This window comes from Octopus sinensis, linkage group LG6 (genome assembly GCF_006345805.1).
Source record: "Octopus sinensis linkage group LG6, ASM634580v1, whole genome shotgun sequence".
NCBI lineage: Eukaryota > Metazoa > Mollusca > Cephalopoda > Octopoda > Octopodidae > Octopus > Octopus sinensis.
Genome location: NC_043002.1, coordinates 110,727,145 through 110,751,121, shown reverse-complemented (window position 1 = coordinate 110,751,121; position 23,977 = coordinate 110,727,145). Strand labels below are relative to the sequence as shown.

Here is a 23,977-nt window from a genome sequence, read left to right as displayed (position 1 = left end):
ATTATAAACTCGTGAAAAGCAGATAATGGTTTTTTTTTAATACATTTAGTACCTTATTAAGTAAGTCAGGCATTGAAAAAGATTGAAAAACTACTGGTTTAGTGTATCCAAGGCAAATCAGCTTAGTGAAAGTCATTTCTTTCCATGCTATACTCACAGAATCTTACCACAGCTCAGAACACTCGCTAATTTGACAATGCTGTCACTGCTTACAATGCACTACCTATCTGCATTGGATAGGCTGTATCATTAGAGTTAAGAATCCTGAGCACAAATATAATGTAGTACCAGTGATTGAATATGAACAAGCTGATTTTATAGAAAACTGTCTGATAACCCATCAACTCCACCATTTTCTTTTTTCACACAAATATTAACCAAAACATTCTTCAAGTATGAATACCTATAAGAAATAATTTGAACATGACGGGTAAAAGCATCCACTACACTCACGGAGTGGTTGGTGTTAGGAAGGGCATCCAGCCGTAGAAACACTGCCAGATTAGACTGGGCCTGATGCAGCCTTCTGGCTTCACAGACCCCAGTTGAACCGTCCAACCCATCCTAGCATGGAAAATGGATGTTAAACGATGATGATGATGATGATGACGCAAGATGTTGTTATTGTGGCATCATGTTATTGTCACATCAGATGTTATTGTGACGCCAGGGGTTATTGTGACAGCAGGTTTTGTTATCATAGCGCCAGATGTGGTCATTGTGAAACCAGATGCTGTTATTGTGACACCAGACTTTGTGATTGTGACATTAGATGTTATTGTGACACCAGATGTTTCTTTTTATACCAGACTAGCAGTATCGCCTGGCGTTGCTTGGCTTTGTAAGGGAAATAACTATATAAGCATTTTTAGAGAGTTATAGCCAAAAAATATCAAAAAAATGCATTAAAAATGGGAAAAAAATGATGGTAAATTTTTTTTTAAATCGTTGACTCATCGTAGACAGTTTTAGAGAGTTACTTCCCTTATATAATAGCGAAAAAAATGCAGTAAGATGGAAAAAATGATGGTAAATTTTTTTTTAAATCGTAGACTCATCGTAGACGCGCGCTAATACCCAGAAGGGCTCGATATGCATCACGACTATAAGATACCCAGTTTTGGTTACACTGCACCGCAAAATGTGGGAGTAGTTAGGAATCTAAATTGTAGGAGACAGACACACAACTTCACTTTTATATATAAAGATGTTATTGTGCCACTAGATTTTGTTTTTGTGACAATTCAATTCCAGAACTGTCCTGACCAAGAAGATCTTTTGATCAAATACCTTTCGTCTGTAACTTCTCTTTTTTCTAGTTTTTCACATATCATATACCTCAGGATACATTATCCAATGTGACCTTTCATTTTTTAGACAGTAGAAGGTGATATGAAAGAAGAGTCGTAGCTGCTGTTTTCAGTAGGTTAAGTGCTGGTGTAGAGGCTCCCTCATGTTAGGGACATCAGATATTGACTGTATTGGTATGAAGAGATTTTTATAATTGATATCAATTATTTTCCCTAGCATTTTTTCTTCTCTCTCTCAACTTTGATAACCAATTATTATTCTTTGATTTTTCCCCTACTTTCAAGTTACACATGTAAGAAAAATTATGTAGTTTTTTTTTTTTTGATGATTTGATAGATATCTCAGCAGGTAGCATTAATGCAAGGCCCAGTTTTGGTTTCAGATTGAGGGGGAAAGATTAGTAGTAGGAAGGTAAATTTTGGCCTCAGTTAAACATTTCTGATCCCTGCTTAATAAATAGACTATGTATCACAGTAATTTGTGAAGGAAAAAAAAAATCTGGATAATTTTAACACTTAATCATAAAATATCAGCTCTTTCATCATCATCATCATCATCAGTTAATATCCATTTTGGATATTGTTATCAATTGAAACACACATAGAAAGGGTTGAGATTAAAGCTTACTGGGTGTCAACAAAACACAGAAAAATAAACCCCTGTAAAAAAACTAGCAGAAAAAAATAAAATAAGCTTTTCTCTGGTTTCTCTAACGGCTGCAACACTGAGAAAGAGACTGAAATATCAGAAAGTTGAGCACAGCTTGGCTTGCTGATTTATAGGATATGTTTTATAGCTTGATTTCTTTAGAAGACATGTACATAAAGCAGAATCCATATTTTTAGAAGCTAGCCTACACAATGTTATCAATGGCCATTGGCAATCTATGGAGAAACATTTTTCATACCATTAATAAAAGGTCATTTCAAAACAAAAAAAAAAAACAGTTTTTGCTTCAGCATGAAAATTAATTAGACAAACATTTGCTCCAATATTATTAGACTGTCGATTAGATCTCTCTCTCTCTCTCTCTCTCTCTCTCTCTCACAGATGATTTATTTCAATCAATATGATGGAATACATGCATCAAATCTCATACTACTGTATTGTGAGTGTATGCATGTACCCATTATACTGGTAATTTTACATAATTTTCAATGAAGAGTAAAATAAATAGCAATGCTATGGAATTGATATAGATTATTTCAAACTGTATGGGGCTAGTCAAGGCAGTCTTTTGTGAAACAATTCATGCATTACTTGTTTTTTTTATATCAGACTTCAAGGTTACTCTTTTATTGTCAAAAACAACCTTAACATTCCTACAGCAAAAGTAGATATGTTAGGTATTGATGTTACTTCAACCTCAATCAATGACTCAGTTCACCTCACTGTGAATAGGTGCCAAGAAAAAGGTGCAACCCATGACTGAAAGCTGTAGGTATGTTGTAAAGCTTTTACATTTTTCATAGTTTTTCTATTGTCAAGTTCAAATTATATGAGGGATAAAACTACAATAGGCCTAAATTTATGCTGTAAAAGCTGGAATATACTCTGGGACATTCTGTCCAAAAAAATGTAGACCATATAGGCGCAGGAGTGGCTGTGTGGTAAGTAGCTTGCTAATCAACCACATGGTTCCAGGTTCAGTCCCACTGCGTGGCATCTTGGGCAAGTGTCTTCTGCTATAGCCCCGGGCCGACCAATGCCTTGTGAGTGGATTTGGTAGACGGAAACTGAAAGAAGTCCGTCGTATATATGTGTATATATATATATGTATGTATGTGTGTGTGTTTGTGTGTCTGTGTTTGTTCCCCTAGCATTGCTTGACAACCGATGCTGGTGTGTTTACGTCCCCGTAACTTAGCGGTTCGGCAAAAGAGACCGATAGAATAAGTACTGGGCTTACAAAGAATAAGTCCCGGGGTCGATTTGCTCGACTAAAGGCGGTGCTCCAGCATGGCCGCAGTCAAATGACTGAAACAAGTAAAAGAGTAAAAGAGTATACAAGGTAGCATATTGAAGAATCTGTAGTAAAGATCTTGATTAGGCTCACTCAGCACTCTCCTTTCCACCCAGGAGTCCTTTAAGATCAACATAGATCTTTTAGTTAAGAATCATGGCCTTGACAAAACACTGGACTCTCGTATAACATTTACTAGAGAATCTTGTACCTATTTTGCAGCAGCTAAGTGAACTGACATGTATATAATTACGTGTGCATTTAAAGTAGAAAACAAAGCATCTGCAGTTGGTCTGAATGCAAGATTTTCACATGCTGATAGCCAGGTACCATAACTACTTGATTATTTTGCTTTGTGCTACTTACAACCCAGACCTAATCTAACCTCATGAATATCTAAAATAAAATTTTCCGTAACCATGTATTGATCGAATCTCATGAATATATTGAATGAATAAATCACATTGATTTATTGGCACTAAGATTCACTGTTAGAACTGCTTTAAGAGCTGCAAAGAAAAGTCATCTTAAAAGGGTTAAATTAGAACATTAAAAAAAAGAAGAAGAAATACTCCCAAGCTTGAGAGAAAGAAATATGTGAATCAATACATACTTCTAATTCATGTTCCGTTTTCATTATGCGAATGTTTAAATCATGTGGTGTTGCACAAGAATCTTCACCAGAATCTGATTGGAAAAAATACAAGTACATTAATGATGTATTTGTAAAATTTGGAATTTAAAGTTTTTAAATAAAGGCATACATATAGATGTGCATATATATATACACAAAACAGACAAAAACACACCATACACAAGCACAACTACAATGCAGAAATCCATGCACACATACCACCCTCTATGCAAACATATTTTGTTCAAGATTTACTGGAGAAAATCTAAACCAAAGAATGAATAAAATGAAGAAAAAATATTGAGTATTGGTAAAGAAATGAAAACTGGAATGAGGAGCTAGGTAACAAATCTCTTTAATAATTTAACCTTTTCCACACAACTTACAAAGTCCCAGTCAAATAAAATATTTGTGTTGAAAGGGCCAAGGGAAATAGTAATTTATTAGCAGCAAAGAAAAATTTTCCTTGAGTATTTTCAGAATTTTATTGCGAGTGATACTAAATATGATATTTTATCACATGTAATTATGAAAAATTGTGACAGACGGCAAATGCTTGTATTGAACTATTTGCACTCCAACATATGTCTCTTGAAAAAAGAGATAATTAGAATAGTTTCAGTAAAAGCCAAAATCAGAATGAAGGCGTTGAGATATAGGCCTTTAAAGAGGTGAATAAAGAATTCTAAGAGAAGCTGAGATAGTTTTAACCCTTTCGTTACCAACCCGGCTGAAACTGGCTCTGGCTATGTAGTACAAATGTCTTGTTTTCATAAGTTTTGAATTAAAATTTTCCACCAAACCTTAGTCACAATTTATGTTCCTATCACTAGCTGAATGATAACTAAGTCATTTTAGTAAATTTTTTGTTATATTTCAAGTAATTGAAAGAAACACAGAGTATCTCAAAATAAATACAGTAACGAAAGGGTTAATCAGAGAGTCACAAGTGGTTGTCACACTTCACTTACTGAGAATTAATTCTATCATACAATGCTTTCTGCAAGTGAATTTTATTTTGGCAGAATCAAGAAAACATCCAACAAAATGCTTTGTGGTATTTAGTTACGTTCTGAGTTCAAATACTGCCAAGCTCAACTTTGCCTTTCATCCTTCTGAAGGTTGATAAAGTATAGGGGTCACTATAATCAACTATGCAGGTATCCCCCATGTTACAACTACCTTAGGTATGAGATTTTGTGCTTATGAAAATTGTAAAGCATGACCATTAATTTTGGGATACAGTCGCTTACAGAAACTCATACTGCACAATTTAAAACTACACTTTCTTCTTAGCTCAATGGCCACTTACAATTTAGTTAAGATCAAAGAATACAGATAACAATTTGAAAATCTGTCATCACGTTACACACATGTATATATAATGTAAATAATGTGAGTATATACCTATATACACTCATTCATATATATATATATATATATATATATATATGAATGAGTGTATGCATGTATGTGTGTATGCATGTATGTGTTTTTATCAACATGAACACAGCCAGCAACAATAATATATAGTATGAAATAGATAAGCAAATCCATTTCAAGGTAAAAATTATAATGTGGTACCCCAGTGTATTTTAAAAAGTTTAATGAAATGCCTTCAATCTTCAGTCTATGAGGATTGGCCAGAGACTAAACATCCACAACAATACTATTAGCAATAGTATTAACAATATGACCACCAGACCACCAGGAATACTCACCCACCATCACTAACATCTAAACAAATGCAACCCACATCATCACCATGATCAACTCACCAACTTTTGAATCCAACTGGGAACAACAGTATGTGCATGAGTGTGTGTGTGTGTGTGTGTGCATGTGTGTGTGTGTCTGTGCGTGTGTGCATGTGTGTGTATTTATGTCTTAAGTCAGAAATGCCTATAAAATCTGGTGACCCTTCAGCTAACTGTAATCATATAGTGTTTTCTCTTCTGCAGTCCTTCTCCATTTCATATTGTTTTCATTATTACTACAATAGGAATAAGACAATTTTCTGTTTTCACAAATCGGATCTTTCCTGGGCTAAATTTTTTCACTATTTGTTGTGGAAAATTAATGCCACTGCTGTTGGATTTGCCTTCAATTTAAGATGTCTAGAAAGAAGTTCTCAAGTAGAAATGGAGAAAATAGTGGGAAAAGGAACCATAATGGTTGGATATTAAACTTGATATTTTAAAAAGAAGTGGAAGTAAAACTTCCAAAACATTAAATCTTGCAATGTCTACATCATCATCATTTAGCGTCCGTTCTCCATGTTAGCATGGGTTGGACGGTTCAACTGGGGTCTGTGAACCAGAAGGCTGCATCAGGCCCAGTCTGATCTGGCAGTGTTTCTACGGCTGGATGCCCTTCCTAACGCCAACCACTCCGTGAGTGTAGTGGGTGCTTTTTACGTGCCACCCGCACAGGTGCCAGACGGAGCTGGAAACGCCCACGAACGGATGGTGCTTTTTATGTGCCACCGGCACGAGGCCAGTTGGGGCGGCGCTGGCAACGGCCACGAACGGATGGTGGTGCCAGACGAGTCTGTGGAAACAATATGTGACAACAGAGAGAAAATTGTCATGTGCTCAAGAAGCTAGCCGGTTAACTGTCTGGACCTTAGATCTGATGTAATGCTTAAAATGGAATGACTCTTGAGTGTATGGATCAAGGACCAGAATTGACATAATGTGCCGATAAATACAAAGGTAATTCAAAAAATGAACCAAAACTTCATATGGAGATTTTCAGAAAAAGTAAAGTGAAACTTCAAATGAAAAACTCTTTTTGGCTAGTAAAGGCTAGTTTAAAAGGTTTAAGAAGAGCATGGATTTGCACAACATAAAAATGATTTGTGAAACTGCGAGTGCCGATACAGAGGCTGCTATTAATTATCCCGGATAGTTGAAGAAAATGACTGCTGAAGGTTATACACCAGGTCAAGTATACAATGTTGATGAGGCTGCACTTTTCTGGAAGTGCAAGCTTGCTAGAACTTTTATTTCTTGAGATGAAAAATCAACACCAGGATATAAAGCTTCCAGAAATCATCTAGCACTTGTTTACCTCCAAGTAGTAGCACTCATTCCACCCCCACCTCATACAGTAATCATTGTTTGTGGTAATAAAATACTCTTATGGCATTATGATGCTTATTGATTCCCTAACTTATTCCTCTAGAAATGTTTTTGTCTTTCTCTACTTCTATATTGAACCTTGAATTTTTAGAAATTGTTATTTTCATGTTGCTTGTTCTCTGTTGTTTTCTTGTGCTTCATCTTTTTTTTTTCCAAAAATGTCCGTATGAATGCAATCTCACTTGAAAATAAATAGCAAAATTAACTTTACATTATAGAATTTTGCTAGATTTTCAGGAATGTGAACTGAGTATAGCTCATTGTCAGATACTATCATGCCTGGGACATCAAATCTCGCAAAAAGCTCATGTAGAAGGTTTGTCATAGTTGAGGAAGTTGGCTTTTTACACTTACAAATTTCTGGCCAGTTAGAGAAACTATCTACTATCATTAAGTAGCACGAACCGTTTTGGGGACCAAAAAGATTTTGAGTTCAAAAAGTTTTGTAAAGTATTTGTTGTAGAATATATAACTACAGCACCATGCCATCTAACAGACAAGCAGAATGCTTTGTTGATATGTTCAAGAGAGCCCTTAAGAAAGTCAAATAAGGAAGTCATAGATGAGGTAACTCTACAACAATTTTTAAGAGTATACCATGTGACACCAAATCCAAATACACCAGCAGGTACGTCTCCAGAGGAGGTGATGTTTGCGAGGAAAATAAAATAAATCTTTGACAAATTGCTACCTGGTAAGAAAAGACAAATTGCAATGGATATCTTGCTGTATCAGCAAGATATTTTTAAGAGTAAACCATGTGACACCAAATCACTTCCATAAAGTGAGGGATTCTTGCACTTCTTTACACCCAACAGTACCTTATGTCCAAGTCAAAAAAAAAATATTATTAAGGGACATTAATTGAAGCAGTAACATGCTGGATTAAATTAGGAATTAAGTGGTTTTATGTAAATGAGATTGGATATTAAAAAGACCAATTTAAGCCAGAGAAGCCTATTTGACAGGATACAAGCATCATAATTATTGCTTATCAGGCAACTACATTACCACTTATACTATATTTACACTATGACAAGTAATAAGAGGTTTGAGTCCATCCAAGCGGGCATGTCCCCTCTTTTCTGGCTCATATAAGAGCTTATACTGTCTAATGTAAACAAGACTAATTATTTTAAATGGTAGAATTAGTAGAGAGTTGGACAGCATAACTTGCTGTATTCTGTCCAACTCACTACCAATTTTACCATTTGAGGCCTTCAACATTCTGATTTTAAATACTATCATGATCATCTTAACCTTTTGTCCTTCTAGGGCTTGATAAAATTGTTGTAATCCAGTTGTCAGATTGTTATAACGTCCACTCTGGTATAGCAGTATAGTTAGTTAGACAGGTATGACACGACTATCTATCTATGACTGACTTTTATGACTGCTCACTGTCACACAGTATTTGTAACAACTAGGACATACCACTTGTCACATGGGAGGGGTGTTCCATTATTATTATTATTATCCCCATAATAATTTCCCCTTTTAAGTTTTTCTTTTTTCTTAGGTAGTGTAATTTTATTTCTTTTTATTAGCAATAATTTTTACATCACCCCACCTCCTTTTATGAGATTTTTCTTTCATACAGTTACAAATTTACTATGCTTTCATTTGGCATCCACTTCCAGGAACTCCATACATTTTCTTTTTATTGTGCATCTGGATTCAATTATTTGTAGTGGTGTTGGTACTTGAAAAGTATCATATAATCATTCCATTGGTTCTTCCGTTCTCTTGAGTTCATGCTTAATAAATCTTGTTTTTTAGTTGATTTATGTGTCTCTTATACACCCATTTTCTTCCTTTTACCATTTTTGCATTTTTCCTATGCATTTGGTAATCATGCCAACTTCCCAACTTTGTTTACTGTTCTTATATGCCCTAACCAATACATTTTCACCAATTTTGAAATATCTTGCTGATACAGCAAGATATCCATTGCAATTTGTCTTTTCTTACCAGGTAGCAATTTGTCAAAGATTTATTTTATTTTCCTCGCAAACATCACCTCCTCTGGAGACATACCTGCTGGTGTATTTGGATTTGGTGTCACATGGTATACTCTTAAAAATTGTTGTAGAGTTACCTCATCTTTGACTTCCTTATTTGACTTTCTTAAGGGCTCTCTTGAACATATCAACAAAGCATTCTGCTTGTCTGTTAGATGGCATGGTGCTGTAGTTATATGTTCTACAGCAAATGCTTTACAAAACTTTTTGAACTCAAGAGACAAATTGTGTTCCATTGTCAGATACTATCATGCCTGGGACATCAAATCTCGCAAAAAGCTCATGTAGAAGGTTTGTCATAGTTGAGGAAGTTGGCTTTTTACACTTACAAATTTCTGGCCAGTTAGAGAAACTATCTACTATCATTAAGTAGCATGAACTGTTTTGGGGACCAGCGAAATCAATGTGTAGCCTCAACTACAGAACATCTACTTTTGGCCAAGGTTCACTTTTTATTATCAGTAATTTTGTCGCTAGAGCACATCCTCTGCAGCCTTGTACTATACGTTATTTGTAAGTTATTACTTAGCCAACGAGATATATAGATCGTTAAATAGTTATATGGTTCTTTTAAGATAGTTTATACATTTATAATTTGATTTTTAATGTTTAATTTTTTAATGTATTTCATTAATATATTATATTAATATTTAATATTTATGTATGTAATATTGGATTAATTAATTAATTTATTTTTCATTACATGTCTATATATTTATTGATAGAGTAAATTTTAGATTTTAATTACTATATTTGTTGATAATAATTTAGTTATTATTTTTTAAATATTTTATAATTATTAGATGTGAACTTAAATCTAAAAATATGAATAGTGATTATTTAGTTAAATAATTTGGTAATTAAATATTGGACTATAATTGAGTTAAGGATATTCGTGAGTTTATTATGTTTTTTTAAAGCCATATCATATCTTCATAGATATCTCTAATAGTGACTTTGTTCTCTTTATAGCAAAAATATAGTCATTTTTTCCATTCATAGAATTTATTCGTAATTTTCATTGATAAAATATATTCGTAGTTTTCATTGTTAAAAGAATTTTCCATCTGTTTATTATAATTTTAGTTAATGACACAATTTTTGAAAGCTAAGTAAACCTTTTCTATTAAAGATATTTTAATTAGTTTTATTGTGTTGTATTGTATACTATATAACTACTGATTGTTAATTTGATTCTATAATTAGTTAGTTGTTGAAGATATGTATTTCATTATTAGATTATAACTGTACATTATTTGTAAGTTATTACTTAGCCAACGAGATATATAGATCGTTAAATAGTTATACGGTTCTTTTAAGATAGGTTATACGTTTATAATTTGATTTTATTCTTTAATTTTTTAATGTATTTCATAAATATATTATATTAATATTTAATATTTACGTAAGTAATAATGGACTAATTAATTTATTTATTTTTCATTATATGTCTATATATTTATTGATAGAGTAAATTTTATATCTTAATTATTATATTTGTTGATAATAATTTAGTTATTATTTTAAAATATTTTATAATTATTAGATGTGAACTTAAATTTAAAAATATGAATAGTGATTATTTAGTTAAATAATTTGGTAATTAAATATTGGACTATAACTGAGTTAAGGATATTTGTGAGTTTATTATGTTTTTCTACAGCCATATTATATCTTAATAGATAAATACATATTTCTATCTATTTTTTTACCTTAAAAATTAATATTTAACACAATAAATAGGTTGTATGACATAATCCTAATGTTTTAAGTTTCTAGTTTAGATAATAGAGTTTTTTTATAAGAAAAATGATTATTTTATTTATCTCTTAAAAAATATTGTTTAACTCTATTTGCTTATTTATTTAACTATTATCAATAACCTGAAGACTGACTATAATTTTAATTCGAATTTTCAATTGAATTTAAACTTAATTGTAATTCGAATTTAGTTATAGCCATGAAATGTACATAGTGCTTTTACTTATTATATTATATTTAACTTTTTTATACTTTTTGGTTAGATAAAAAAAAAATTTTAATTTAAAAATATACAAATTTAAAAATATGAAAATTTAAAAAATCTAAAATTTTAATAATTTAAATTTAAAATTTTATATTTTATATATATATTATATATTATATTAATTATATATATTTTTTGTTTTTTATGTTTTGGTTTATGTCTATCACTGTTTGAGTTGCCTAATAGTGGTTTTATCTCTAATTTAATTTATATATATATACACTTGCGTCAGAAATTAATTAGCACTTCTCAAATTTCTACATTAAATAGGTTAAATCAATTAACCTATGAGCTGTTCAAAACGTCTTACGCGATGAGAAAACTTAGTATGGTGTGATTTCGGTCCTTGCGAGGCGCTACCTATATCTATTAAACAAAGGAAGATTTGTCTGCATCCGCACTCCAATTTGTTGCACTGCTATGTCAACATCATAAGGCTGTAGACTCTCAAACTGCTCTGCAAACAAAGTTATGTCATCGTTCTGCGCAACAGTGAACTTGCAACAAAGCAATAGTTCGAGATATGGCCACTAGGTGACAGCACATACCTTGAGTGAAGAGCAAATCAAGGGTGCTAATTAATTTCTGACGGTAGTGTATATATAGGCGCAGGAGTGGCTGTGTGGTAAGTAGCTTGCTTACGAACCACATGGTTCCGGGTTCAGTCCCACTGCGTGGCATCTTGGGCAAGTGTCTTCTGCTATAGCCCTGGGCCGATCAAAGCCTTGTGAGTGGATTTGGTAGATGAAAACTGAAAGAAGCCTGTCGTATATATGTATATATATATATATATATATGTATGTGTATGTATATGTTTGTGTGTCTGTGTTTGTCCCTCTAGCATTGCTTAACAACCGATGCTGGTGTGTTTACGTCCCCGTCACTTAGCGGTTCGGCAAAAGAGACCGATAGAATAAGTACTGGGCTTACAAAGAATAAGTCTCGGGGTCGATTTGCTCGACTAAAGGCGGTGCTCCAGCATGGCCGCAGTCAAATGACTGAAACAAGTAAAAGTGTAAAAGAGAGAGTAAGAGTATATATATATATGTGTGTGTTTGTGTGTCTTTGTTCCCCACCATTGCTTGACAACCAGTGTTGGTGTGTTAACACATCCCGTAAATTAACGGTTCAGCAAAGAGACCTTAAAAAGTAAGTACTGGAGTTGATTCATTCGACTAAAAATTCAAGGCAATGCCCCCAGCATGGTTGCAGTCTAATGACTGAAACAAGTAAAAGATAAAAGATTTATCAAATTCTACTCATAAGACATTAGTCATGCTGAGTTTAGAGTATAAAACACTTCTTCACAGTGCCAAGCAGTGGCATTGAACTAGGAACCATGTGGTTGTGACACAAACTTCTTAACTACACACCCATACCTGTGTCCATATGTGTGACATATATGAACATCCACATACATATGATTATTAGCAATATGAAGACCATAAAACTGCTGAAAAGAACTCAAATAGTCAACCTAACCCAACACAAAACAAATCTACAAAGAGGATAAAAGCTTGGCTAAGTCCTTTTGAAGAAATAAGTATTTTTGTTCACACACACACACACATACTGTTCCTGGTCAGAGGTTTTTGTGATGCACAGTGTAGAATGAATATGGTGGTGGTATGTTGGTGGATTAATGTGGTTAATTTTGTGTTCAAATAGCAGGATAGGCATGACAAAATTTGTTGCTATGATTCATTCATCACCATTTTAAACATAAATCTTTCCATACATCATCCAGTCATATTACATGTCCATCCTAACAGTCATAAAAATACAAAGTAACTTATCTAGATTTTGTGGGGTGTTTTTTTTTGTTAACCTATACATTTATAGCTATGTCCCGTCTTTGTGACATATGTATTATTTATTTTTTTTTGAAAAACAAGCAGGAAAATAGAAGCTACAAATTGATAGAGGTAATATTTTGGTTTCTAAAATATTTCTCGCTTTGAGCAAAGGGAAAAATGTTTGATATTTCAGTTTTGTTTTTCTTCTTCTTCTTCTTCTACTACTATCACCACCACCACCACCACCACCACCACCACCACCACCACCACTACCATCATAATCATCATCATCATCATCGCTGGCTTGGTACATGACAAACATTCTCCAATTATTCTGACACTATAGAAGGCAAACACAAAATACAACAACAATATTCTTTCCCTTCTCTGTCTATGTCTCTGTCTCTCTTCAATGAAACAGAAGAGTACAAAATCATCATCAGAAGCATTTAAAACTATTTTCCACACCTGAGTGAACTGGACACATTTGTTTAGCATCACCCTCCCCTACTCTATTTCTACTCTATATTTAGGTATTTATTGTACATTGATGTTTCATGATGTTATTTATTTATATATTTTACTTAATTTCATCCCAGAGGTTATCGAATAATAATAATTTGTTCCACTGTTTTTATTCCCTTCTGATGACATCTTCTAACACTGAATTCCTTTCTGCACACATACATCCACAATTCTATAGAATTCTCCATCAATTTTATTTATTTACCAATTTATCTGCTTACACCACACACACACACACACATGAACATGCAAACATTCCAACACACACACAATCCTGTGGAAGCAGTTGAGTGAATGGCTATTCCTAAGAAAAGCCAAACATATTGGCAGAGGAGTGGCTGTGTGGTAAGTAGCTTGCTTACCAACCACATGGTTCTGGGTTCAGTCCCACTGTGTTGCACCTTGGGCAAGTGTCTTCTACTATAGCCTCGGGCCGACCAATGCCTTGTGAGTGGATTTGGTAGATGGAAACTGAAAGAAGCCCGTCGTATATATGTATATATATGTGTGCGTGTGTGTTTGTCCCCCTAGCATTGCTTGACAACCGATGCTGGTGTGATTACGTCCCCGTCACTTAGCGGTTCGGCAAAAGAGACCGATAGAATAAGTACTGGGCTTACAAAGAATAAGTCCCGGGGTCGAGTTGCTCGACTAAAGGCGGTGCTCCAGCATGGCTGCAGTCAAATGACTGAAACAAGTAAAAGAGTAAAAGAGTATATTAGGAATGTATAAAATAAAGTGTGATGCTGAATGATCAGGAATAAATTTTGAAGATCTGCGATAACTACAAGAACATGAGTATGATCTGTTACATACCAAATGTTAACTAGCAAGAGAAATCATTTCAAATAGATTAAGAAAGTGAACAAAGGAAAAGACAATGCCATGTTCTTAGGAAAATATTTCCCATAACACCAGTTGATGGAACTAGCAACAGGTACTAAGAGAGGTGAGCTGGCTGAATCGTTAGCATGCAGGGCGAAATGCTTAGCGGTATTTCGTCTGCCGTTACGTTCTGAATTCAAATTCCGCCGAGGTCAACTTTGCCTTTCATCCTTTCGGGGTCGATTAAATAAGTACCAGTTACGCACTGGGGTTGATATAATCCACTTAATCCGTTTGTCTGTCCTAGTTTGCCCCTCTGTGTTTAGCCCCTTGTGGGTAGTAAAGAAATAGGTACTAAGAGAGGTAGTGGGCTACATCTGGTAGAATGAAGCTGCATGAAAACCCATCCAATAGAAACACACATACACATTATGTGTGCGTGTGCGCATGCACATAGATATGAATGTTTTGTTTCCTGCATGTCTTCACATGATACAATCTGGAAGAAGACTCAAACCTCACATCTGGACAATGTGAGGCTTATGTCTTCTTCAAACAAAGTTCAGCGCTTTGTGGTTTTGGTATAACGACAAACTTTTATATGGCTAATTAATGACATAAAAGTAATTTTTGCTATAAATCAATGAATCAAGAGTTATTAGTAATTAAAGTCTGAAAGTTTTGGTAATTTTAGCCAATTGCAAGCCACAGACACATTCATGCCTGTTTCAATGGTAAAAAGTGGAACATGACAACAATTTTGTCTGTTGCCATAGTAACAGTCTTTGAAAAAAAGTCTTTTTTCTGTGAGGAAGCACACATTGGTTGCTAAGTGTGCTAAAAATAACAGCTAAAGAAACATAAACATTTATTTACACGAAAAAAAAAATTACCAGAGACATATCATGTGTTGTTTAGAAATATTGACAACACATGTTATTTTCAGGATGTTGACAAAATGTGCAGTCATGCACAAAATGACAGCTTCCCAAATCCTGTTTCCTGAGAGGATGAAAATGATCAAACTTTAAACCTCTTATAGCTCTTTAAAAACATTTTTCTGGAAAAAATGAAATAACTCCAGCAATTCAGTTTGGGCAAGGGTATTATTGTGCCAAACTTTAAAATTTTCGGTAAACTTTACTTTTTGTAATGCTGGCAGCCAAACAGAAAAGATCCAAATAAAATGTGACTTGAAAACAGGAAAGGGTTAGGGATAGGGAGGGTATCCAGTCATAGAATATAGTGACAGTAAGTCTCATTCAACACATACCAGCAAGAAAAGAAGTAATGAAATAAAGGGAGGTAATGTGATCCAAATAAGACATGATTTGAAAACAGGAAAGGGTTAGGGATAGGGAGGGTATCCAGTCATAGAATATAGTGACAATAAGTCTCATTCAACACATACCAGCAAGAAAAGAAGTAATGAAATAAAGGGAGGTAATGTGATCCAAATAAGACATGATTTGAAAACAGGAAAGGGTTAGGGATAGGGAGGGTATCCAGTCATAGAATATAGTGACAATAAGTCTCATTCAACACATACCAGCAAGAAAAGAAGTAATGAAATAAAGGGAGGTAATGTGATCCAAATAAGACATGATTTGAAAACAGGAAAGGGTTAGGGATAGGGAGGGTATCCAGTCATAGAATATAGTGACAATAAGTCTCATTCAACCCATACCAGCAAGAAAAGAAGTAATGAAATAAATATGATGATGATGAGGATGTATGGTATGTATTCTACCGAGTCAGACACTCCTTTGTTAGTCTTGCCTTCAGAAATTCAGTGAAGCAGTGTCTAGCTAGTTTGAAAGCTGTAACCAATGATGCTACTATGCATACATTGCAACAGAAAGCAAAATAAATAAATACATTAAACCAGCAGAGTGGAGCTCAAATTGTTTCATATGTAGGATATTGCAGTAATGGAAAAACAAAAATAACATTGTATGTTCTACTATTATTATAATTATCTTCGGTACATTTTCATTTATGCATAACTCTGTGTTGTAATTTCATCAAGGCAGTTGCAGCAGATGAGTAAGAATCTTTCCGCCTTAAGAAGAAGACTATAAATAAGTGCTGGTTCAAATTAGCTCATCTGCCTTGCAACACTAATTTTGCTTCGTAATTTGAACTTCTACATCTCCAGGCACAGAAGATATTCCCAGCTATTTAAGGTTCAGATAAATATAAAACTCAGATTAGTTTAATGTTGGTAATCTGAAGTTCCAAGGTATGTATAAACGTGTGCATGTGTGTGTGTTCTATGAAGATAAGAATATCTAATAAAAAATATCTCAATGAACTGCCAGCAGCAGAGACAATTTTATAGAAATAGTTGAAAATATTATTTTCATATGTATCTATATACAGATTACTAAAGGAGAAATGAAAATCTAAGACTTCTCAATTGAAACAAGTCACATTTGCTTATTTCCTTACTGTTATCAATTTTCAAGAGATGTAGGGAATTCTAGCTAGTCAAAAAATCTGTATGAACATAATTCAAAGATGTAACTTAATTAAGATAATTCTTTTTTACCTCTTCTTAAGAAAGAAAAGTGTAAATTTGAGATGAATATATGATACAGCTTTACCAGAAAAGAAAATAGCTCTTACTAGTCAACATTATTTAAGTGCTTAACTAATAAGGATAGATGAATGACAGAGAGGAAATGACACATTTAGAGATACAAGTAAAAGATGTAGCATTTTTTTATAGTGACAAAAACACTTATACTTTGATTCTTGACAGAAGTCAATTTAAAGCAGACGAGCTAAAGATCTGAAAAACAATTTGTAGGATACTAAAAGAAGAAAAAGCAATGTACTAAAACTTCATTAACCCTTTAGCATTTAATGTGTCCATATCTGGCCCAAATATTCCACCTGTTTAATAATGCCATTCTAGAGATATACAAACGCAGTATTGAAACCTTGAAGCAACAAGATAATGCATGATTAATTCAAAACATTGGGAATAAATAAGCAATATATATGACAAAGAAACTTGAATGCTAAAGCGATGGCTAGAAGTATATTGAGTTCTTCATAACCAGCTGATCTAGCAAGCGGGGCCTCATATCAGTGAGGGGGGCCGGTGCGCATTGATGCCGTCGAGAGGTAGGCCCCGAAACGGCGCACATTCTCTCCTGATGACCCCATACACTTGCTAGCTTCCGGTATACGGAGCTTTTAACTGGTAGCACTTGCATGTGCAAGTTGTTTGCAAGACATTCTAACAGAATTATTCTGACAAGATTACATTTGATATTATTATACAGGGGTTCGACAAAATAATGGAAACACCTTAAAATTTACTTTAATATGGGGTAGGACCACCTTTAGCAGTAATTACAGTTTGAATTCTCTGAGGTATGGACTTGTACAAAGTTTGAATTGATTCCAAAGGAATTTTTGTCCATTCTTCAGCTAAAACAGTCACCAGTTCTTGTAGTGATGATGGTGGAGGATATCGACTCTTCACTTGTTTTTCTAAAATGCACCATAAATGTTCAATAATATTGAGACCCGGGGACTGTGATACCCAGATAAGATGTTCAACTTCACTAGAATGTTTCTCGTGCCATTCAGTAACAACTTTAGCTGTCTGAATTGGGGCATTATCATCCTGAAAGATTGCATTTCCCTTTGGAAACAATTCTGCAACTATAGGATGAATTTGATCAGATAAAATGCTTAAATAGTCTTAACTATTAATTCTGCCACGAAGGGAAACCATTGAGCCAGCAGATTTCCAAGATATAGCCTCTCAGATCATCACAGATCCATCTCCATGTTTAACAGTTGGAAGAAGGTAGTCTGGATCAAATACTTCTTTTGGCTGTCTCCACATGTATACTCGGCCAGTAGTTGGAAATAAGGTAAAGGATGACTTGTACAAGAAAATAACATTTTCCCACTGCTCTAGGGACCAATTCTGTAGGATTTTACTCCACTCTAAATGCTTTGCAATGTTTGTTTTTGAAAGTAGTGGTTTTCTAATTGCAGCTCTCCCATGAAAACCGGTTTTGTGCAGCTCCTAGCAAACAGTTTTTGCGGAAACTGGGTTCTCAAGGTGGTAGTTAAGCTCTGCAGTAATTTTGGGAGCTGTACTTTTGTGATCCTTTCTAACAAATTGCGTAAAAGTCTGATGGTCCCTATCTGAAAGTTTTGGTTTTCTTCCGGAGTTTTGTTTCAACAAGGAGGTCTTTTTCCTCTTTCTCAAAGGCTGCCATTACTTTCAAGACAGTACTTCTTGATACACCAAACACTTCAGCTGTTTTCATTATGCTAGCACCTGCCATACGAGCACCAAAAATTTGACCTCTTTGAAAGTCTGATAGATCTATCATGTTAATGAATTTTAATTACCTTTTTATGACGATATCTGAAAAGAAACAGCAATTTTAGCAAAACATATTAAGCAACACTAATAATAAATAAAAAAACATAAAAATAAACAAGCTTTTGATGGTTTTATAGATATTTCAAAATTACGATGCTATGATGTTAGGTGTTCCATTATTTTATTCAACCCCTGTATATATTGTTATTCTTCATGTTTTCAACATCAACAGTAACACTGTTACCACCGCAATCAAGGATATAATAAATTACATTGACCCCAGTATATAACTGATATCTATTTCATCATTGCCAGAAGGATATGAAGTAGAGCCAAACAGTGAAATTGAATTCAGTGATATTGATGACGATGATAATGATTTCTTACATAGGCACAAGGTGTCAAAGGTGTTGGAGGGTGTTGTGGCCTCCAGATCTGAGTACATCAATCTCAGTACTCCACTTGTACTTATTTCATCAACCTCAGGATGAAAGGTAAAGCTGACCAAAGTGAAATTTGAACTAAGAATTTAAAGAGGCACAAAATAACAGTAATGATCTCTGATTTAGGCACAAGGCCAGCAATTTGGAGGGGAGGGGTGGAGTCAGTAGCATTGACCACAGTATTTGACAGGTACTTTATTTCATTGATCCTGAAAGGATGAAAGGTCAAGTTGACCATGGTGTGAATTTAACTCAGGACACAAAGAATCAAAGGAAATACTACTAAGCATACATCTTCTTGCTTTAATGATTGTACTAATCCACCCATTACTTCTTTTCCACTAATGGATAGGAAAAAACAAACTGAAAACTGGTTTTTGTAAAAGTTAATTCTGATCCTAGTAAGCAATGGTTGGAATCTTTTCAACTTTTAGATGTTTTGCAAAGTATATTTTATATATGTATATTCTATATATATATATATTTATTTTATAGAAGGAGCTTCTACAGGACTAGAACTGTTTCATTCAAATGAAATCATCAGGAAGTTTCCTGATGATTTCATTTGAATGAAACAGTTCTAGTCCTGTAGAAGCTCCTTCTATAAAATAAATTAATTTACTCTGCTATGTATTGAGTACCTTATTTACTGTGGTTAACCCCGACTCAACCCGGGACCTACATATATATATATATATATATATATATACCGGAGTAAACACATAAATGTGAAACAAGGTGGAAAAAAGAGTACTCAAATACCAGTGGTAGAGTAATATGCTTTATTTTAAGCAGCAGAAAATTCAACAAAATCTGTTACTCTGAGTTTCTCGTTGCCGTTCATCAGACAGTTTTTGCAAAAACTGTCTGATGAATGGCAACGAGAAACTCAGAGTAACAGATTTTGTTGAATTTTCTGCTGCTTAAAATAAAGTATATATATATATATACATATATCAGCAGGTAAGAATGTAGTTAGTTATTTTAAACAGTAAAGTAGACTACAATGAAATTTGAACAAAGAAGTGTTGAACCTATTATTGTATCTTGTTAGCCACATTCTTCCCTGTGAGTACTGCAAAGTTTTCTTTGTGTTAGAATATGTAGAGGTTAGTTTTTTCTTTATGTTCTGAGTTCAAATCCTGTTAGGATCTTTAACCTTTCAGTTAAATACCAGAAACAATTAAATCAACAACATTCCTCAAAGAGATTTTTTGCTTTGTGCCTGTGCTAAGAATTCTGCAAAATGGAAAATCATCATCATCATCATCATCATCGTTTAACGTCCGTTCTCCATGCTAGCATGGGTTGGACGGTTTGACCGGGGTCTGGGAAGCCAGTGGCTGCACCAGGCTCCAGTCTGATCTGGCAGTGTTTCTACAGCTGGATGCCCTTCCTAATGCCAACCACTCCGCGAGTGCAGTGGGTGCTTTTTTTACGTGCCACCTGCACAGTTGCCAGGGGGGGTCTGGCATCGGCCACGATCGGGTGGTGCTTTTAACGTGCCACCAGCACGGAAGCCAGCCAAGGCGGCGCTGGCATCGGCCACGTTCAGATGGTGCTTTTTATGTGCCACCGGCACAGAAGCCAGTCGAGGCGGCACTGGCATCGGCCATGTTCAGATGGTGCTTTTTATGTGCCACCAGCACAGAAGCCAGCCAAGGCGGCGCTGGCATCAGCCACGTTCAGATGGTGCTTTTTATGTGCCACCAGCACAGAAGCCAGTCGAGGCGGCACTGGCATCGGCCACGTTCGGATGGTGCTTTTTATGTGCCACGGGCACAGAAGCCAGTCGAGGCGGCGCTGAGACCATAAATCAAAACAAAAATGCACTGAATTCATTAATAATTGCAAAGTCTTTAAAAACAAAACCACTCACCTGTTAAAGAAGATCTTTGAGTAAGGGAGTTTGGTTCTGATGATTCATGACCCTTTTGTTTAAACGCTGGAACAGATCTAGGAGGTGGCCGAGCTGGTGCTGGTCTGGAGGGAATCATACGCTCAGAGAGTTTTCGCTGCATGCCTTTCCCCTCGGAAGAAGGCTTTGTACCTTGCACAGGGGACGGTTTTGAGCTCGAGGAACGTAATGCCTGATTCTTACGCATATATTTTCTCTCATTTAAAGAAACTGAATTAGCACCAGAGAAGTTATTACGTTGAGGAGGCGGGGGTGGGCGACGGATTGGGACTGGTTTTGTAAAAGACTTTTCACCATTCTCATACTGACTCGAGAGACTGTCATCAGATTGATGACCACTTGGTCTCTCTTGCACATCAGAAGAAACAAAAGATGATGCACTGCCCTTACTTTCAAATAAGATAGTTTGATTAGCAATGTTTAACTTCACCTTCTCACCTGAAGAGCATCGGTATTCCATGTTTTCATTGCTATCTAATATCGGAAATGACTTCCGAGAATCTGTTTGCATTTCATTTTCTATTAAGGAGTTCAAATGATGAGTATCAAAACTAGAACTTCCAGATATGGTGTGTGGTCGGGGTGGTCTGTGGACTGATTTGGTAGGTAATGGAGGGGAGGAAGACTTTGGTAAAACAACTGGCTTGGGTTTGGGGGTGGGTTTCGGCTGAAGGGAAGGTTTAGGAACCATAGGCAAAAGAAGCTTAGGGGAAGATTTATTATGCTTTAATTGATTACTAAAAATATTGTTATTCTCCTTGTCTTGATAGCCATCTTTCAAATCATTTCTGACAGATTTTTGTTCTGTTCTTGGGACAATTCCTATTCCCTGAGCAGTGGCATTGGCAACATGGGGATGATCGGCTAAAAGAAATTTTGGTTCAGAACCAACAACATCAATATGATTGACAGGACAATGTCCAATTTCATTGTCTTCTTTCTTTGCAAGAAACCAATTTTGATCAACCTGTTGTAATATTGTAATTGTATCTCCTTCCTTCAGATTTAGGTCTCCACTGGTTTCTGCTTTAAAATCATATTTAACTAAACCATAGCATTCTTCCTCTTGACAGTCAACAGTTGAAGTGATTGGTAATTTATCAGAATTACTCTGTGAACTAGACATGTTGGAGAGATCAGACTCTAAATGTGGACAGTCTACAATGATGTCCACGTAACTGGCTGGAAAAATTCCAGTTTTCCCATCCAACTCACCTTTAATCCACTGACTATCCACATGGCAAAGTAATAATATAATCTCATTTGCACCAAAAGTCAACTCATTTGAAGCCTGTGCTGTGAATGAGTACAACGTCCTTGCATAGGGAGTTACAGATGAATCATAAGACCGTGTATTTTCACTGTTATATGTATGAGAAGTTCGAGAAAGATTAAAAGATGCAGCAGTTGTTTTAGACAGGCTTGTTGATGTCACAGGGGGATTAGAATAGGTCTTGCCTGTAAGACCTGTATTAAGAAACTCTACACAAGAAGTGAGAAACATGCCTTGTTTATCACGGCATTCTCCAATGTACCAATCATTATCAACCATTTCCAAAACCGTGATAAGATCACCAGCTTTGAAGCCAAGTTCTTCATCAAGTTGAGGTGTACAATCCACAAGAGCACGCACAATTTGGTTTTGTTCTTTCTTGAAAGAAATGTAATTATTGTCAAGTTCATAAACATGTGTAAGCGGAAAGATGCCATTTTTGCTTTGGCCAGCAAGACAGCCACTCCACCAATTGCTGTCTTGAGCACGAAGGCCAACAATAACGTCACCTATAACATGATAAAATAATAATTATTACCATTATTATACACAATAAATGAATATTAATAAAAAACTTCACTATCTTTTATTTAAAATTTACTATTGAATAGAACATTTTAGAATTTATTTTGTCAAAAAAAAATGTTTTACATGAATACACAAACAAGAAAACTCTTACATAAAATCTGAAAGGGAAACTAAAATATTATATAAAACGGAAAAAAAAAATAATTAAGGATATATCTTCTATTGCAATGAAAATTGGTCCATCAGCCAAATAAAATTGCACATTTCATGTTTATAAAAGTCACATAATGAATCCTGACTTCCAAACAATTTTATTCCACAATATCCAAAATAGCATTATTCATTTCATTGCCATAATTTTTAGTTCTGTCTATTAATGCAGTCATGCTGAAACGGTATCATCAAATAAATAATGCAGCTTCTCCAGTAAATTCTTACCATTTATATTAGTATCTACATTTTAAATAACTGCATATATATGTTTGTTAAATCCTAACAAATCTTGGTAGAAATAAAAAAAAACAAAAAACTATTTAAAACATTTTTTAGCAAGTTGTTACAAATAAGCAATGTGGAGGCGCAATGGCCCAGTGGTTAAGGCAGCGGACTCGCGGTCGTTGGATCGTGGTTTCGATTCCCAGACAGGGCGTTGTGAGTGTTTATTGAGCGAAAACACCTAAAGCTCCACGAGGCTCTGGCAGGGGATGGTGGTGATCCCTGCTGTACTCTTTCACCACAACTTTTTCTCACTCTTACTTCCTGTTTCTGTTGTACCTGTATTTCAAAGGGCCGGCCTTGTCACTCTCTGTGTCACGCTAAATATCCCCAAGAACTATGTTAAGGGTGCACGTGTCTGTGGAGTGCTCAGCCACTTACACATTAATTTCACGAGCAGGCTGTTCCGTTGATCCGATCAACCGGAACCCTCATCTTCGTAACCGACGGAGTGCTTCCATCCACAAACAAGCAAAACCATGATCAAAGATATTCCAGCTGTTACCATCACATATTTTATTTGCTTATATTTTTCAGCCATAAAATATGTTGGAAGAAAGAAATAATCTAAGGAGTTCTTCATATCTGAAGATGATAGGCTGTAATTTGAGGGAGATTTCATGGCTGTTTCTTGCAAGCTAATCAACTCTATATGGACTCCCTTGTTGGCTTATCCCTCATCCATTGCTGCAAACCCTGGTGTCATCACTTGTAATGCG

The 23,977-nt window shown here is 35.0% G+C and overlaps 1 protein-coding gene across 3 annotated transcripts in view; it reads right to left on the bottom strand.

Moving 5' to 3' along the window:
* Positions 1 to 23,977, bottom strand: part of LOC115213054 (dynamin-binding protein) — a 298,806-nt gene that overhangs the window by 77,497 nt on the left and 197,332 nt on the right. For all 3 annotated transcript variants that reach the window (XM_029781959.2, XM_036504234.1, XM_036504235.1), the window contains 2 exons: positions 20,924 to 22,744; positions 3,888 to 3,961 (listed from right to left, as the gene is read on the bottom strand). In XM_029781959.2, the coding sequence (XP_029637819.1) occupies positions 3,888 to 3,961; positions 20,924 to 22,744 (1,895 nt within the window). The remainder of the gene's footprint in view (positions 1 to 3,887; positions 3,962 to 20,923; positions 22,745 to 23,977) is intronic.